Below are 17,962 nucleotides of genomic sequence, written 5' to 3'. Positions count from 1 at the left end.
GGAGTAGGGGTGGGGTGGGGAGGTGGAGGTGAGGTAGGGTGGTGTGGGAGTAGGGGTGGGGTGGGGAGGTGGAGGTGAGGTAGGGTGGTGTGGGAGTAGGGGTGGGAAGGTGGGGGTGGGATGGCGTGGGAGTAGGGGTGGGGTGGGGAGGTGGGGGTGGGGTAGGAGTAGGGGTGGTGTGGGAGGCAATTTTAAGAGCTAGAGGTAAAGACCAGGGTTGAAGCTGTCTCCTGGGCAAGTCCAGGCTGTTGTACTCCTGAATTCACAGCAGCTGTGGTTGCCTATATCAGACCTGAGCAAGAGCAAGCCAGTCAAGTTCTGGTCACTGGGGAGGGGTTAGTTTTATTTAGAGGTATGGTCCCTGGTAGGGTGGCCATGGTCCAGTGGCTGGCTCTGCATCCATGGATATACGAGCAGCTCAAAACTGGATTCAATGGTATATAAAAGGGGGTACACAAGAAGTTGGGGTGAGTCTGAGAGAAATTTGTAAGAGTAGAGGGTGAAAGTGACCAAAATGCATTGTATGCATGTATGGAGTTTTCAAGGAATTTATAAAAATATATGAAAAAGATATGATTCCAATAAAAATAAGTGATAGGCATATATAGCACAATTTCTAAATATGTAAGTGGTGTTGCTTCTTCCTCTCCACAGTGGCAGCTGGGGTCCCATTTCCTTGTCAGTCTTGGAAGAGGCAGCCTCTCTTCTATTTCTTTCCCTTCCTTTCTTGACAGTGTAATACCGAGATCGCCCAGATCATGAGACTCTCCCTGCCCCCCCCCCCACATCCCCCCGCCCCCCCACCCCGCAAATACCACCAGGACTCGATACGGATGCAACATCCACAGTGTCCTGTATTACGGGCTCAGAGCTTCGGGTCACAATCCTTCCTGACGCAGCAGGGTAGGAGAGTGACCCCGAGCTTCAAGGGCAATGGGCTTATAAGGGGAAACACATAAGCGGGGGGTGGGGGGGGTGGGGGGGTTGTGGGTCACAGGAGTTTCAGTCTTCAGGCAGGTTGGGTCCAGGAGGCTGAATCTCCAGGGAAGTTGTTTTATCTCAGAGGATCATTGGGAGTTAATTGTATCAAATTGTTCCGGTGCAGTTTCTGGAGAGTGCTGATAGGTCTAGTTTACTGGCAGTAGGTGGTGGTTCCCGGAATGCAGGAAGAAGTGAGGTTACCTGGAGGACAAGTTCTCACAGAACATTCACAGACTATGGTATTAGTTGCAGAATATACATTACATATAGAGCATGGCATTAGTTTTGTCCTTACAACAGGATCTCACAGTGTAGCCTGGCTGACCTGGAACTCACTACGTAGTTGAGGCTAGCCTCGAACTCACAGAGCTCTGCTTGTCTCCACCTCCCCGGTGCTGGGATTAAAGGTGCATGCCACCACGGCTCAGCTTTGTTCTATTTATTTCTAATGTGTAGTTCAATTGCTTATTTATTTTAGGTGACTCCAGAGTTGATGCTAAAAGCATGCACATTTTACACTGGACGTTTAGTAAAGAGCCATTTTGGGTAAGAATGTATTTTTATGCATTATTGCTTTTTCTTTGTTCTTTTATCCTAGCTATTATCCTCACAGAGGAAAGCCCACTAATGGCCCTCTGTGCCTCCAGGGCTGTGCGCTGTCTTCTTCCGTATTTGATGAGTTTATCCTTAATTAAAATACCTCTTCTGTAGAAACAAAACTTGTCTAAAATCCTTGGAGTTCGATGTGCTTGAGAACTGAAATTCCTTATTTATTTATTTAAGTTTTTTTTTTCCAAGACAGGGATTCACTATGTAGTCCTGGCTATCCTGACACTCACTCTGTAGACCAGGCTGGCCACAAATTCAAGGAGTTCCACTTGCTTCTGCCTCCTGAGTGTTGGGCTAAAGTGTGCCACCACTGCTTGGCCTTTTTAAACTTTTAAAAATCATCATTAAAGGTGGTCCTCTGCAAAAATTCAAGTTACAAAAGTGATGTTGTCCCAAGATGTGTTTATTTTGTTAAAAAGAAATATAACTGACGTATAGCATCTTACTGTACCCCCATACCTATCAGGAATTATTCAAGACATAGCCCCAATTTACAGTTTTCTTTCTTTCTTTCTGTGCTGTGATTTTGAGGGGATAAAATAAATCTCGTTTCCTTCCTCTTAAATTTATTTGCTACTATACTACCCTAGCTTCCATGTAATATTTTGAAAATAACGTTTTTCTGTATCTTTTGCCTGCAGTGGTTGGAAAGAAGTCGCAATACCTCGTGCAAATCAAGAGGCTATCGTGGCTGAAAAAATGGAGAGAGCAATAGCGCATGATAATCGCAGATGTCAAAAATTAGTTTTCATTCGCTGGCTCACTTATGTGGAAAACAGTAGAGAAAAGATTATGGGTAAATGCTCACACTATAGCAATTAGTTTTGGTATTAATTATGCAGTGAATCAACAAACTAATAGTTAAACATATACCTAGAGAGCATGCGACTTTCATGTTTAGAGAACTGATATTGAATGGGCCAATTAGAGGTACTTACTGTGGACTGGGGAGATGGCTCAGCCGTTAAAGGCTAGGCTCACAAGCATAAATATAAGAAGTACTTGCTGTAAGGCTCAGTGTGGTGACACATGCCTAACAGCACTCAGAACACTGTGACAGAAGCAGGGACTTCAAGGCCAGCCTGGGCTATAGAGTGAGACCTTGTCACATTAAAATAAAACAAAACACAGTAACAAAATATAATGATTTTGTTAGATTTATTTTTAAAATATTTTATTGAAATGGAAAGTACTCGCAGTTAAAATCAATCATACATACATACATATATATTTATGTTTGTGTATATACACATGCATATATGTTTGTGAATATATACACATATAAATTATACATAAATTATACATAAACTGATCTCCTGTTAGTTTTTTAGTGTGGTCCTGAACCTAGGGCTCTGTATATACTAAGCAAGCACTCCACCACAGATTCCTTCTTCATTTTTAATTTGGGACAAAGTCTTGCTAAGTTGCTCAGGTGGGCCTTGAACACGGATTCTCCCCTCGGCCCACAGTAGCTGAGATCATGAGCCTGTACCACCACACCCAGCTACTTCGAGCTCTTATGCCCAGGACAGAGCTAATATATTCTTGTTAGAAGCCAAAATCCACACAGAGAGTCTGTACTCCTTATATACATTCCCTTTACTGCCTATGTGGGAAAGCTTAAAGGAAAATCATTTCCTCTTACTGTGATGCGTGGAGGACACCCATGTGATCTTAGGAGGGCTGGAAGTCCCCAGCCTTTCAGTCGGAAGTGGTCTGGATAAGCACGCTTATATCTATGGCAAACCAGGAAAATCGGTTGATCTCACTCTTGCACTTGTTACAAGGTCTTACTATGTAGCCTCAAGTGGCCTTGAACTCAGAACAGTCCTCCTGCTTCAGCCCTGGTGTTCTGAAATGGCAGGCATGAGCCACCATACCCCGCTAGAGATCATTTCCTTTTGCGCCCCCCCCCCCCAAAGGGACTCTGAAGGATTTTAACATAAACACAATGAAGGGTTAGGTTAAGTGGCTAGCATGTCACAAGGTTGTCTTAAGTAGGAAATGGCACTTTTAAAGCTCCTGGGAGAGTTAGGATGCCCTGTGTCAATTTCCTGTCTTCTCCACCCTTCTAGGATCTTCTTGCCTCTCAGCACCTCTCTCCCATCTTATGTGGCTTCTTGCTCCGTTGCCTTGTCAGTTTTCTTTCCCTCCTTCTGCTCTTCTCTTTGGCCCCGTTCTCATCGTTTTGGATGTCTTCTCTGCTTTGCCCTTCCTGCAGCTCCCATTCTCACTCACGTAGCATCGCCTGGTGCCTTGCTCCCTCACCTCGGTCCCCCCTCCCCCCTGTTTCCTTTCCGCGGGTCACATCCTTCTGGCTTTCCCCATGTCTACTTACGTGTACCCTGCGTCATCTTATGCCTCCCTAACTCACAACAACCAATGCCATATTTATAAATTATATATTATTTTGTGCTGACAAGATTTATGTTCCTGTTTGTAATCTAAATCAAGTCATTTCAAAGTTACATCATCTTTGGGGTCTAGAGAGATGGCTCAGAGGTGAAGAGCTCTGGCTGCTCTTCCAGAGGACCTGGGCTCAATTCCTAGCACTCATATGGCAGCTCACAACTGTCAGTAACTTCAGGGCCAGGGGATCTGATGCCCTCTTGTGACTTTCATGGGTACCAGGCGTGCACACGGCCCACAGACATACATGCAGATAAAATGCCCATACACATAATATGCTTAAAAACAAACCCCCGAAGTTACATAATCTCTTTACCCAAGTCACATTTTTTATGGTGACACTTCATCGTCATTTCCCTTTTCTTTACTCTCAAGTCAGGATACATTTGTTCTATATAACTCTCAATAACAAAAGCTTAACATTTTGATTGATTATTGTCAAAAACTCCAAATAGTAAGCCTAAACTATGATTCTTAAAATAGTACCATTGAAATGAGCAAGTAGCAGCACAGATGTCCAGTATTTAAATATTTTATTATATAATTGTATTATGGAATGTCTCAGATGTCTAAGAAATATTCTAAGCTGGTTTAGGAGATATATAATCTAGTAATATTAAGTGATATAAAATGAGGTTTGGAAAAAATAATGTGCTAATTCTTCTTAGAATGTTTTAACTTCGTACTTGTTACAACTTCAGTGATACAAACCGAAATCAACCTCAGCATTTGCATATGTAGAAACATAATCTTGATAGAGTACAACCCAAGTAAAAAGCATTTAACTCAAAAAATGAATAGAAGAAATTACTGTCTACAGAAACTATACAATTTTAAGTCCCTGTTTTGTGTGTCCATCTGGAAATGTTGACGTTTGTAAGATAATTCGTCTTTAAAAAGACATCTTTCTGTGGACAGACCTGATGCTGCTCTGTTGAGAGCTGGACTTAGGCCTGGCCATGAGCTCTGCTGATAATCCAGATGACTTCAGTGTGAGGAAGAATTGCGGGAGGAGCTAATGAGAGCGCAGCAGAGGTAGCGTCCTGAATGCACATTTACTTTTTCAGCTGTTACAACAGCCTGAGTGCAAGAACTGGTCATTAGGTAAACTAGTTGAGTTCCGGCTTCTTGAAGAGCTTAGATTTCAGGACAAAACTATGATGTTTAGTGAGGTTCCAATCCATCAGCAGGCAGAACCAAAAAAGCAAGGCTAAACATTTTCACCTGTGATGCTGGAAACTTCTGACATTTTTTTTTCTGTTTGTACAAGACTCAAATGAAAAACAATGTTGTCAAAGTTGAAATGTCAGAAGTATTCATATACAGTTCAGATACCCATTTTCAATAGAAAAGCTAAGTAAAACAAAAACCCAAACCAAAGCCAAAACAAAGAAAAAGAGAAAACCAACTTCTGAGAGAAAACAGGGGAGCCTGCAGCCAGAACAGCCAAAGTAGCCAGTGCAGCCAGGTATATGTAACCAGAGCAGCCAGGTGTAACCAGTGCAGCCAGGTTTAACCAGTACAGCCAGGTACAGCCAGTGCAGCCAGGTGTTACCAGTGCAGCCAGGTTTAACCAGTACAGCCAGGTACAGCCAGTGCAGCCAGGTGTTACCAGTGCAGCCAGAGCAGCCAGTGCAGCCAGTGTGGATGAAGAGCTTGCCTGCACTGTAGGAGCTTTTCCTGGCTCCTGTGTTTGAGTTTTAGGCCTCTAATTAACATGTATTAGACAATTTGTTTAACTCTAGAATACATAATTCAAAGGCATTGGATCTGAATACTACCTGGTGATTGTGTTTCTTATGAAATGCTTAGAAACAAACTAAAAGTTTTGTAAAAGATTAGTTTTTTTAAAAAAGAAATAATATATATATATATATCACTCTTAAATCTAATTTCTAAGGGCAAAGGGTTTATTTACACGTTAAAAAAAATCTCTAGGGTACTATGCAATGCTACCAAAAGTAATTAATTTTAGTGTGATTAAAAGGAAGCACAGGCTGTCAGGTACGTTAGTGTGTAGCGTTTTTGGAGTCAGCTTTAACTACATGCAATGACCCAGTTCATTTCCTGCAGCGTCACTGCTCCGGTTGCGACAGATGTATTATCTCCACAGGCAAAGGATTGTCCTAGCGAAATGGAGGGAGAGCGCCAGACAGAGGAGTAAAAAAAGAGAAGATGAATTGGTATGATCCTAGACACTATTTGCTTTAAAGAAGGAAAAAAAACCATTTTAATGTTTTGCTTAAGGATGTTGATAAACACGCTCTGAGTGTTACAGTTCCGAGGGGGAAAGTATCCTCACGTTTGGGAGCCAAGGAATACTACAAAGTCACACTGTCCTACGAACCTCACACAAGACATTTCTAGGGAGGATGGCTGCCCCTGCTCGGTCAAGAGGCAGCAGAGGACTGAGCAGGAGACAGAGTTTATATAGGGTTTCTTGGGTGGGTGGGCGGGCAATGAAGATTTCCAGGGTGGAGCTTTGGCCTGTTACTGGGAGGGCAGGGGCTGGGTCCGGCTGTTAGGGAGGTTAGAGTGTTCCATTGGTGAAACCTGGCTATTGAAGGTCCTCAGGGTTGGGGCTGTGCCTCGGGGGACTTACATTTCTCTCTTTTTTGTTTATCATTGACAAACAATCAGGGGTCTGGAAAAGGGGGCAATGTCATGATTATACTACTTCCTGCTAAATAGGGGCATGGGAGTGCTTTGGGCAAACTTGACTTTCACCAGCAGGTGGAGTATAATGGGAACTGAGCACCTCTGGCTCCACAGCTGGAGGCCGGCAATCCTGTAATAGCAACTGGTTACAAGTCTGGATGTGTTGTTGAAGAAATCTAGACAAGAAGTTTGTAAGGCAGGGCATGATTAGTAGAATTAAGAAAAGGAGGCAAGGGCTGGAGAGATGGCTCAGAGGTTAAGAGCACTGTCTGTTCTTCCAGAGGTCCTGAGTTCAATTCCCAGCAGCCACATGGTGGCTCATAACCATCTATGATGAGTTCTGGTGCTCTCTTCTGGTGTGCAGGTGTGCAGGCAGATAGAACATTGTATACATAATAAATAAATAAATCTTTAAAAAAAAGAATTATAATTAAAAAAGAAAGAAAGAAAAGGAGGAGAAAAGGGGGCTAAAAAAAAAAAGATGGTGTTCAGTTGCAAACTGCACTGTCGGTGACCCACTGGCCAGAGACACTGAGCTGTTTCTTACGTTTTTTGGAGTTCCATCTGGAGTTGTCAGGTCTTGTCTTTTATTATTCCTGACTGGTTGACATAGGAGCCACATTCCTCCTCGAGGCAGAGACAAAGACCACCTCTCTCTGCTGTTAGTAAATGTCATACTTACTGATTTTGTAGCAGTATGTGGGCTGTGGGTTAATTTTCCCTGGAGGGTGAGGATAGTCTGAGGCACAGGCTGGAGATCCAGGATGAACTTAGATGAAAACTGATGGTAAATATCTAGGAACGTAGTCAATCCTGGCCCGGCCCCCAGTGGCGATGTCAACAATTATACCCAGGACTCCGAGAAAGAATAGGATCCCAATAGTTCATTTGTCATACTGTGCCTCTGTAAACCCAGTGATGGGAATTGCCAAGGGTCTTCACCAGGCCCTACTCCTAATTTTGGGAAAAAGAACATCAGGGCATAAGTATCACACCATCTAGTGGGTAGGCAGAAGTAAATCTGGGTGTCACAGAGGACTGAGGCATTGTGAATGTTCAGACATAAGGCCTGGGTGGCAGTGCTCGGAGTCAAAGTTCTATTACAGTCTGAAGGACCCAGTGTGCCCACAATGTATGGTCCATGAGGAGTTAAGACAGTTTGCGATACTGAAGAGAGAGATGTCGGGGGTGATGAGGAGTGGAAATAGGAAAAGGTTAGCCGTCCTCTCTCCTTTTCTTATTGTGGACAACCGTTTCAACACTGCCAGTCAGAAACCTCTGCTTTGGGCACCTCTGGGCACCTGCTCATGCTATGCTTGCAACTAGCTTGTACACTAACCTGGTGTTATGATCACCGCCCTTTGCCCGATGATTCATGGTCTCACAGTGAAACAGTCAACTGCCCGAGACCAGCATTGTCCTTTTACTAATGCTGATTGTCCATGAGAAAAAAAAAAAATCAAAGTTTTCTTAAGCCCGATGTTTGGTTGGCATGCTCTAGTTGTTAGATAGAATGTGTATTAGTGATATATTATGATCCTTTATGAGCACTCAGTAGCTCACCAAGTGTTTAGGAAATCATTTGCCCCCTAGCTATATAATTTTTTTGTCCAAGAGTCATTCTACAGTCAGTGAGTGAGGGTAGCAGGCATGTGCTGGCCGTAGAGACGAGCGATATGTGGGCGTGCTGGCTTTCCAATATGTGCCCTTCCTTAGATTCTACGGCAAGCACCTCATACCAAAATGGTTGTGTGTGTAGGTTTGGGAGAGGTGTGTGCAAAATATTCATCAACCCATAGAAGTGTTTTCTTGTTAGATTGTTTTCAGGAGATCAAGTTAAAACAGGTCTTGCTGTAATGATAAGTCAGACAGGTTTCTGAAAAAAATTTTCCTTAACTCCTCCCTTTTTGTTATCTCTCTGCTAACACTTTCCTTTCGTGTCCCTAAATACTAGTGCTTCTACTGTTGAAAACTCTATTTTCTGGCCCACAGTTCTCTTATCTCTAAAAGAGGAGAGGACACCAGGTCTTTCAGGGGTGGGCTGTGCCAATATTTATGACAGCTCATGGAAGTGGTAAAAACTAAGGTGGCCCAGGGAGTTTTAAGTGTATATATTAAAATGATCATTTAGGTAATAATGACAAGGAGCGGCAGCTAGCTGGTGCTAATGTTATGCCAAGCCTTGTGCATTTGACCCTTAGGACAAGTCCGTGGGATTTATAAATTGTTTTCATTGCAGATTTTAAAACATGAGCTTCAGTTGAAAAGATGGAAGTTCAAGTTAAAATCCAAAGTAGCTGAGGAAAAACACTTTAGCACTGAGCTAAGTTTCTCTGACGATGCTACGTTGGAGATGGCCTTTGACATGACAGCATTACCTCAACAGGCAATCTTGCAGGTTTGTAGTTGTCTGTTGAATACGGTAAGGTCTCGCATTTTTGTGTATAGCTTGGAGTTAGGGTAAGTATGTTTGCTCACAATTTCTTCCTTTGTAAATTACCTGCTCATGTCCTGTCTTTCTATGGTAATTCATATTTTCTTGTTATAGCCCTTTTATGTCTACAACATCAACCCTCTACCTTGAATATATTTGAGTATTTCCTTCCCTCATTCTTTTGCCTCTAGAGTATTTTGATGTCAGGAAATTTAAAGCTTTAGGTAACAAAGTCTGTCACTTTTGCCCTAATGTTTTCTGTTTATGTCACGTCAGTATTGACATTCTTGGTGGGCTTTCTGAATGATATACCATCGACACATACCTAGCTATTTTTTTCTGTGACCTTTTTGTCTTTGCTAATATTAACCTGTTCATCAGGGGCTGCTTTATGCTTTCTGTTATGCATTCCAAGGTAACACGGATGACCTTAAATACTTTCATGCCCCTTTGCCTATAATGTAAGAACCTATGACAGCAGGCTTTGGTCCTCCCTTCTGAGGTTTTAGTTACTGTTGAAGTAGGTCTGCTTCTATATACTCATAGCTCTACAATGTTAAGATTATGTTTGCTTTAGACAGTTTCTCTCTCCAGGACATTTTTATTTATGGTAATCTAAGACTCATAGAAAAGTTTCAGACAAAGACTTGTTTTCCCTGAAGAGCTGGGACTAGGGCATTCCTTTGCAGACAGCCATCAAGGGCCTCAGACTTACTTCTGTTTTCTTGGCTGCCTCAGTTACGTTCTAGCAAATGACGCCAGTCCAGATACCATGGTGCAACTGCTTTGTTATGTCTCCTTGATTTCCTTCGGGCCGGAATAATTCTACAGTCTTTAATTTTGGGGCCCTTGAAATGAAAATTAGACAAGTTTTATTATAGAGCACCTCAAATTTGATTTGTTTTATGTTGTCTCATGAGTTAATGCATGCTGCGTTTTTCCATCTTGTGTTACTGTCTTTTCATCCTTTCTGTAGCACAGGGTTTGGTTTAGGCATTGTGTTCTCTTGGCTTCCAACTGCCTTGGGCTCTTTCTCAGTGTGCCTTCCTTTTCCAACTTGGATCCACTTTGGGCTCATCTTCCTTGGGGACCTCCTCCCTACCATTCTTTATCTAAAAAACTTTGTGATAGGCTGCTGCCCTGAGCACATGACTACTCTTTTTACACTTGAATTTATACCTAAACCTGGCTTCTGGCTCCTTTTTTTTTTTTTTTTTTTTTTTTTTTTACTTTTTATTGATTCTTCATGAGTTTCACATCGTGTACCTCAGTGCTGCTCATCTCTCCATCACTTCATATACACCGTTCACCTTACAACCTCCTCTTTTAAAATAACACACACACACACACACACACACACACACACGCACACACACAAACAGCAACAAAACACAAATCATAGAGAACATCTCATTGTGGAAGCTGTAGCATGTCACAGTGTACCCTATAGTATGTTCCTCTGTCCACACATCTTCACTTGCAAATGTTCATTACAATGAGTCATTGATCTGGTTTGAGATCTCTGGCTTCTGTGACACCATAAATATTGGATCCTCACTGAGACTCCTCCTGGTTTCCTGTTGTTGCCCTGTGTCATGGAGATCTTATAGCTTTGGAACAGCAGGACTGGCCCTTTCACATACCCATATTTATGGAACACAATGAAAGCAGTGCTAAGAAGAACATTCATAGCACTAAGCGCCTTCATAAAGAAATTGGAGAGATCCCATGCTAGCAATTTAACAACACACCTGAAAGCTCTAGAACAAAAAGAAGCAGACTCATCAAAGAGGAGTAGACGGCTGGAAATCATTTAACTCGGGGCTGAAATCAATAAATTAGAAACAAAGAGAACAATGCAAAGAAGCAACAAAACCAACAGCTGGTTCTTTGAGAAAATCAACAAGATAGAGAAACCCTTAGCCAAACTAACTTAAAGGCAAAAGGAGGATATTCAAATCAACAAAATAAGAAATGAAAAGAGAGACAAAAGAACAGACACTGAGGGAATCCAGAGAATCATTAGGTCCTACTTCAAAAGCCTATATGCCACAAAATTTGAAAATCTAAATAAGTGGACAATTTAAATCAAGATCAGGTAAACAAACTAAATAGCTCTATATCTCCTAAGGAAATAGAAGCAGTCATCAAAAGTCTCCCAACTAAAAAAAAATCCCAGGGCTTTTGGTGTAGAATTCTACCAGACCTTCAAAGAAGAGCTAATGCCAATTCTCTTCAAACAATTCCACAAAATAGAAACAGAAGGAACATTACCAAACTCATTCTATGTGTCCACAGTCACCTTGATACCTAAACCACAGAAAGACTCAACAAAGAAAAAGAATTTCAGAGCAATTTCTCTTATGAATATTTATGCAAAAATACTTAATAAAATACTTGCAAACTGAATCCAAGAACACATCAAAAATAGCATTCACCATGACCAAGTAGGACTCATCCCAGGCACCCAAATCCATCAAAGTAATCCATCATAAAAGCAAACTGAAATAAAAAAACCCCACACGACCATCTCCTTAGATACCAAAAAAAAAGCATTTGACAAAATCAATACTCCAGTCTTGTTTAAAGTCTTGGGGAGAGTAGGGATACAAGGCACACACCTCAACATAGTAAAGGCAATATACAGCAAGCTTATAGCCAACATAAAACTAAATGGAGTCAAACTTAAATCAATTCCACTGAAATCAGGGACAAGACAAGGCTGCCCACTCTCTTAGTAATTCTTCAATATAGTATTTGAAGTCCTAGCTAGAGCAATAAAACAACTAAAGTAGATCAAGGGGATACAAATTGGAAAGGAAGAAGTCAAAGTATCATTATTTGTGAGTGATCTGATAGTATGTATATATAAGTGACCCTAAAAATTCTACAAGGAGCTCCTACAGCTGATAAACACCTTCAGGAAAGTGGCTGGATGCAAAATCAACTAAAAAAAAAAATCAGTAGCCCTCCTAAATACAAATGACAAAAGGGCTGAGAAAGAAATTAGGGAAACCACACCCTTCACAATAGCCACAAATAATATAAAGTATCTGGGTGTAACTCTAAGCAAGCAAGTGAAGGACTTGTATGGGGGGAAAAACCTTCAAGTTTCTAAAAAAATCAAAGAAGATATCAAAAGATGGAAAGATCTTTCATGCTCGTGGATCAGAAGAATCAACATAGTAAAAATGGCCATCTTACCAAAAGCAATTAACAGATTCTATGCAATTTCCAGCAAAATTCCTACACAATTCTTTACAGACCATGAAAGATCAATTCTCAACTTCATATGGAGAAACAAAAAACCAAAAAACCAAAAACCAAAAACAACAACAACAAAAATGCAGAATAGCTAAAACACTCCTGTTCAATAAAAGATCTTCTGGAGGTATCTCCATTCCGGATCTCAAGCTGTACTATAGAGCAATAGTAATTAAAACAGCATGGAACTGGCATAGAAATAGGCTGGTTGATCAATGGAATTGAATAGAAAACCCAGATATAAACCCACACACCTATGGACACTTGAATTTTGACAAAGAAGCCAAATCCATACAATTGAAAGATTATAGTATCTTTAAAACATGGTGCTGGTCTAACTGGATGTCTACATGTAGAAAAAGGCAAATTGATTCATATTTATCACCCTGCACAAAGCTAAAGTCCAAGTGGATTAAAGACCTCAACTTAAAACCTGACACACTAAATCTGTTAGAAGAAAAAATGGGGAAGAGCCTTGAAGTCATTGGCACAGGAGACAACTTTCTGAACAGAACACCAGCAGCTCAGTCTCTAAGATCAACAATTAACAAATGGGACCTCATGAAACTGAAAAGCTTCCGTAAGGACACTGTAAACAGAACAAAGCAACAGCCTATAGACAGGGAGAAGATCTTCACCAACTCTACATCTGACAAAGGGCTAATATCCAAAATATATAAAGAACTCAAGAAAGTAAACACCACCAAACCAACTATCCCAATTAAAAATGGGGTACAGAGCTAAACAGAGAATTCTCAACAAAGGACTATCGAATGGCTGAGACACACTTACAGAAATGCTCAATATCCCTAGTCATCAGAGAAATGCAAATCAAAGCAACCTTGAGATTCCATCTTACACCCATCAGAATGGCTAAGACCAAAAACTCAAGTGACAGCACATGCTGGTGACGATGTGGAGAAAGGAGAACACTCCTTCATTGCTGGTGGGAGTGCAAACTTGTACAACTACTTTGGAAGTCAGTCTGGTTCTTCCTCAGAAAATTGGGAATAGTGCTATCTCAAGATCCAGCTATACCACTCCTGGGCATATACCCAGGGCATGCTCCACCATGCAACAAGGACATTTGCTTAATTATGTTCATAGAAGCCTTATTCGTAATAACCAGAATATGGAAACAACCTAGATGTCCCTCAACTGAAGAATGGATAAAGAAACTGTGGTATGTTTGCACAATGGAATACTTATTCAGCTATCAAAAACAAGGAAATCTTGAAATTTGCAGACAAATAGATGGAACTAGAGACAATCATCCTTAGTGAGGTAACCCAGACCCAGAAAGACATGCATGGTATATTCTCACTTATAAGTGGATATTAACCCAACATAGATGTCCTCTGAGAGAGACTCCACCCAGCAGGGGATCAGGACGGCCACTGAAACTCAAAAGCTGGACTCTTGGTTAAGAGCTGCGAGTTGTATGGAAGAGATGGGGCATGGAAGCATGAGGGGATGTCAGAAGCTCCACAAGGAGACTATGAAGGCTGGAGGGCCTGCACAAACTGATGCACCAGCCAAGGACAATGCATGCAGAGACACTTGTTCAGATGTAGCCAATGGACAGCTCATTCTCCACATGGAGAAGGTAAGGCAGAGGGGGCACTGCCTCTGGCAAGTACTCTGGTGCCTGAGATTTTATCACTGCCCCTTGGTGGAGAGGCCCCGTGGGAACTCTGAGGAAGAGGATGCAGGCTATCCAGATGAGACCTGATAGGCTGTGGTCAGATGGTGGGGGAGGAGAACCTCATGGTCAGATGTCTAGGGGAGGGGAATAAGGCAGAAGAGGGAGGGAGGGTGGGAACAGGAAGATAAAAGCGAGGGGATTACTATTGAGATGTAATGTAAATAAATCATGATAATAAGAATATATATTTTAAAAAACCACTTGAACTTTCTAGATTTAGTTTGATGATTACCTGTGCTGATGCTGTATCTTAACTAAAGTAAATATTACCACAATCAGCATAGAAATACAAGCATCTCTTGCTGTCTCATTTCCTTTAGATATATACTTGGAAGTGGAACAGTGGGATCACATGGTAGCTCTATTTAAAAAAAAATTTAGATTTATTTATTTTATTTTTATGGATATTGGTGGTTAGCCTGCATGTGTGTGTGTGTATACAGTGTACGTTCCTGGTGTCCACAGAGTTCATAAGAGAGCATTGAATCTCCTGGAGCTGGAGAGGTAGTGGAGAGTTGCAGATGGTTGTGAGCCACCTTGCTGGGAGTGGGACTGGGAATGGGACAGATTCTCTGTAAGAGCAGCATGTGTTCCTAAACCCTGAGCAATCTCTCCAGCCTTGGCAGGTCTGCTTTTATGTGCAACTGCCACCCTGTCCTCATCGTGACTGACTATACTGACTCGCATACCTTCCAGCAGTGTTTAAGAGATTCTTTTCTCCACATCCTCTCTCTCTCTCTCTCTCTCTCTCTCTCTCTCTCTCTCACACACACACACACACACACACACGTCTTAGTCAATGTTTCTATAGAGAGATAATCATAGCAACTTTAAAATTTTTATGTATGCATGTATGTATATATGTATTATTTATTTATTTATTTATCTATTTATTTATATGAGTGCTCTATCTACATGTATGCCTGCATGCTGGAAGAGGACATCAGGTTCCAGTATACAGATGGTTGTGAGCCACCATGTGGTTGCTGGGAATTGAACTCGGGACCTCTGGAAGAGGCTCCTTAACCACTGAGCCATCTCTCCAGCCCCCACCATGGCAACTCTTAATTGGAGCTTGTATATAGGTTTCCAAGGTCTAGTCTATGACAGGGAGCATGATGGGATGCAGGCAGACGGAGTGCTGGAGAGGGAGCTGAGAGTTCTACATCTTGTTTGGCAGGCAGCAGGAAGAGAGAGAGACACTGGGCCTGGTTTGAGCATTTAAAGCCCCGAAGTCCATCTCCAGTGACACACCTCCTCAACAAGGCCACACCTACTCCAACGAGGCCACTCCCTAATGGCCGAGCACTCAAATATATGAGCCAATGGGGGTTGTTACTATTCACACCCCCACACAAGCATAAAAATAAAAGTTAAGTTGTTAAGATAATACAAAGAAAGAAAAAAAGTGTATGATGGTGTATATGTATGAAAATGTTATAATGAAAGCCTTCAGTTTTATGCTAGCTTAAAAAGTTAATAAATCCTCCACAAGGATAATTTAAGGGTTCTAAATCTAAAGCTGACAGTAAAGTGTGATGTATTTTTAGACATAGTCTCAGAATTTTCCCTGTGAAGTAAATTATGTATTGGATATCCAGTAAAATGCCAGATAATAAGAGATTTATACAATAGTGGGAAGTGGGGAATGAATTTTTGACACTAACATCTTGAACAATTGGGTTTGTTTATTTTACTCAATGAGTAGAGTTGGGGAGTTGTTTTTTACATCGTTTATTAGCTGGACGTGGTGCCACAAACTTCTGATCCCAGGAGTTGGAGGCAGGGAGATCTCTGTGAGTTTGAGGCTAGCCTACTCTACATAGTGAGTTTCTAGGTCGCTCAGGGCTACATCGTAATACTCTGTCTCAAAAACAAAAATTAAAGCTAGGCTCCATGGCATATTCCTGTAATCCCAGTACTGGGGAGGCAAAGGCAGGTGGATCTCTATGAGTTCGAGGCCAGCCTGGTCTGCAAATCGAGTCTAGGACAGCCAAGGCTACACAGAGAAACCCTGTCTCGAAAAAGAAAACAAACAAACAAACAAACAAAAAATAAAACAAAAATTAAAGTCATGTGTTGAAAATAGCATTTAACTTGATGACGCCTCTGGCTAAGTAGTTCTTGGGAACTTGAACACAAAAGCATAATTTGAGTTGAGCCTTAATTTTAAAATGAATTCAGACTTAAGCATACAGACTGGCTAATAGTTTGGAGGAAGATTTGAGAATAGTGATTTGCGAGATACAATTTGAGCTTATCTGGAAAATACGCAGTGTGTAGGTCTGGCTCTATCAACTTGGGAAGCAAGTCAGCTTCCGTCCTGCAGCCAATTCTTCAGTATTATTTGGCTCCTTAAGGAATGCTGCTTCCTTAACAGATGGTAGAACTCATGTGCTGTCAGTCGAACCGCTCCCGGAAGTCAGAGCTAGGGGGAGGGTTGGCAGGGACCCCCTTCCATGAAAATGAAAGCATTTGGCCCACGAAAAGCCTTGTGTTGGTGAACTTAGCCTTCGAATAACATAGCTAGGCAATGCAGCTGTTGGAATTAGCTAAGACTGTGAATCTTGCCTCCTGGCTGTCCTTCTGTGTGTGCAAAAACAAGTTATAAAATCGCCTTCAGCTTTTACAGCACCGCTGACTCATCTTCTCACTTGGGAAAAAGAAACCCCCTCAAACCTGGGTAGCTACTAAGGCGTCTCCAGACCTGAGGAAGAACCAGATGGGCCAGGCTTGCTGGGTTAAATTACTTGGAATTGTAAATTCAAAGAGTACGTTCAATGACTTCTCAAATCGATGTTTTGATAACCCCGTGGGTCAGTCTGACCTTACCCAGCCAAGCAGAAAGCAAGTGCTAGTCCCGAGGCTCTGTACCGAACAAACTTCAGCTTAGCTTCCAAACCTCGCTGCGCTGTCAAGGAACTATGTGTTTACTGGTTTGATTTGTGGTGTGGATGAAAAGGCCGGTGATACAGAACATTTCAGAATTGCTTTTAGCAATAGCTCATTTTGGTGGGAGGCGCCCTATCCCTCTGCCCCTCCCACCTCCCCAGCCCCCACCCCCACCTCACTTTTGTTGCTTCAGCCTCAGCCAGTGATGCTACCAAGTGAAGAGCTTACACTTGATTTTGATCTAAGGTTGTGGTGAGTTTTACAGCTCCCTTAGTTTCGTCAGGAACCCTGCCTGCATATCCGATGATGTGGCATATGAGAGCTGAAAACCACAGCTCAGAGGGAGGCTGCTGGGTGCGTTTGTTCTGTGGCCGGGTGGCTGTGTCATTGGCTGTGTGACCCTGGGCTGCTTATCTTTTTATTTCTAGGTTGTCGCATTTGGAAAAGGCAGGGGCAATGAAGATGGTGGTGGGTGAGCGGGGTGATACATTGGATCTTGTGAAGAGCATTCGTATTTACGAAGTGTTGGACAATGCCCACCACACAGTAAGCATCCAGTCACTGTGACTACTAACACGTTGAGCGAATTGCTGTCTTGAAGCCATTGGGTGGAAAGTCAGGAAGACTGGATTCCAAACCACTCTGCCGATTCTTTCAGCTCGCCGACTCCTCAGGGCGAAGATTGAAAATTCCTAGTATGGAGTGTCTACTCTGTTTCCCTCTATAAAGCGAGTGTGGGCTGGACGGTGTCACAGATCACTTCCAGCTGAGTGTGCCTATAAATCCGAGATGAAAACAAGCAGCACATGAGAGGAAAATGGTGGGAGGAGACTCAGAAAAAAGAAGAGAGGAGGCTTCAGGTGTGTGCCCATCCTTGCCCGGCGTCCCCCTCCACCACAGCCGTAGCTCAGCTGGGGCTCTCTCCGTGTGTCAGCTTATGTGACTCCGTCAGAGAAACTTCTCCTGATCACGACCACTGAAGACATTCATGCTGTGCAGACCCCGGGTCC

General features: G+C 42.3%; 1 protein-coding gene across 5 annotated transcripts in view; it reads left to right on the top strand.

Annotated features, from left to right (window-relative positions):
• FBXL13 (F-box and leucine rich repeat protein 13) overlaps window positions 1-17,962 on the top strand; it is a 209,671-nt gene that overhangs the window by 19,687 nt on the left and 172,022 nt on the right. For all 5 annotated transcript variants that reach the window (XM_084787279.1, XM_084787275.1, XM_084787278.1 and 2 more), the window contains exons 4-7: window positions 1,460-1,527; window positions 2,232-2,386; window positions 6,073-6,182; window positions 8,897-9,055. In XM_084787279.1, the coding sequence (XP_084643405.1) occupies window positions 1,460-1,527; window positions 2,232-2,386; window positions 6,073-6,182; window positions 8,897-9,055 (492 nt within the window). The remainder of the gene's footprint in view (window positions 1-1,459; window positions 1,528-2,231; window positions 2,387-6,072; window positions 6,183-8,896; window positions 9,056-17,962) is intronic.

Source organism: Acomys minous, assembly GCF_964271855.1.
Source record: "Acomys minous genome assembly, chromosome: 6".
Lineage (NCBI taxonomy): Eukaryota > Metazoa > Chordata > Mammalia > Rodentia > Muridae > Acomys > Acomys minous.
Note: the sequence above shows the minus strand (reverse complement) of the source record. Positions and strands in the feature narration are given on the sequence as shown.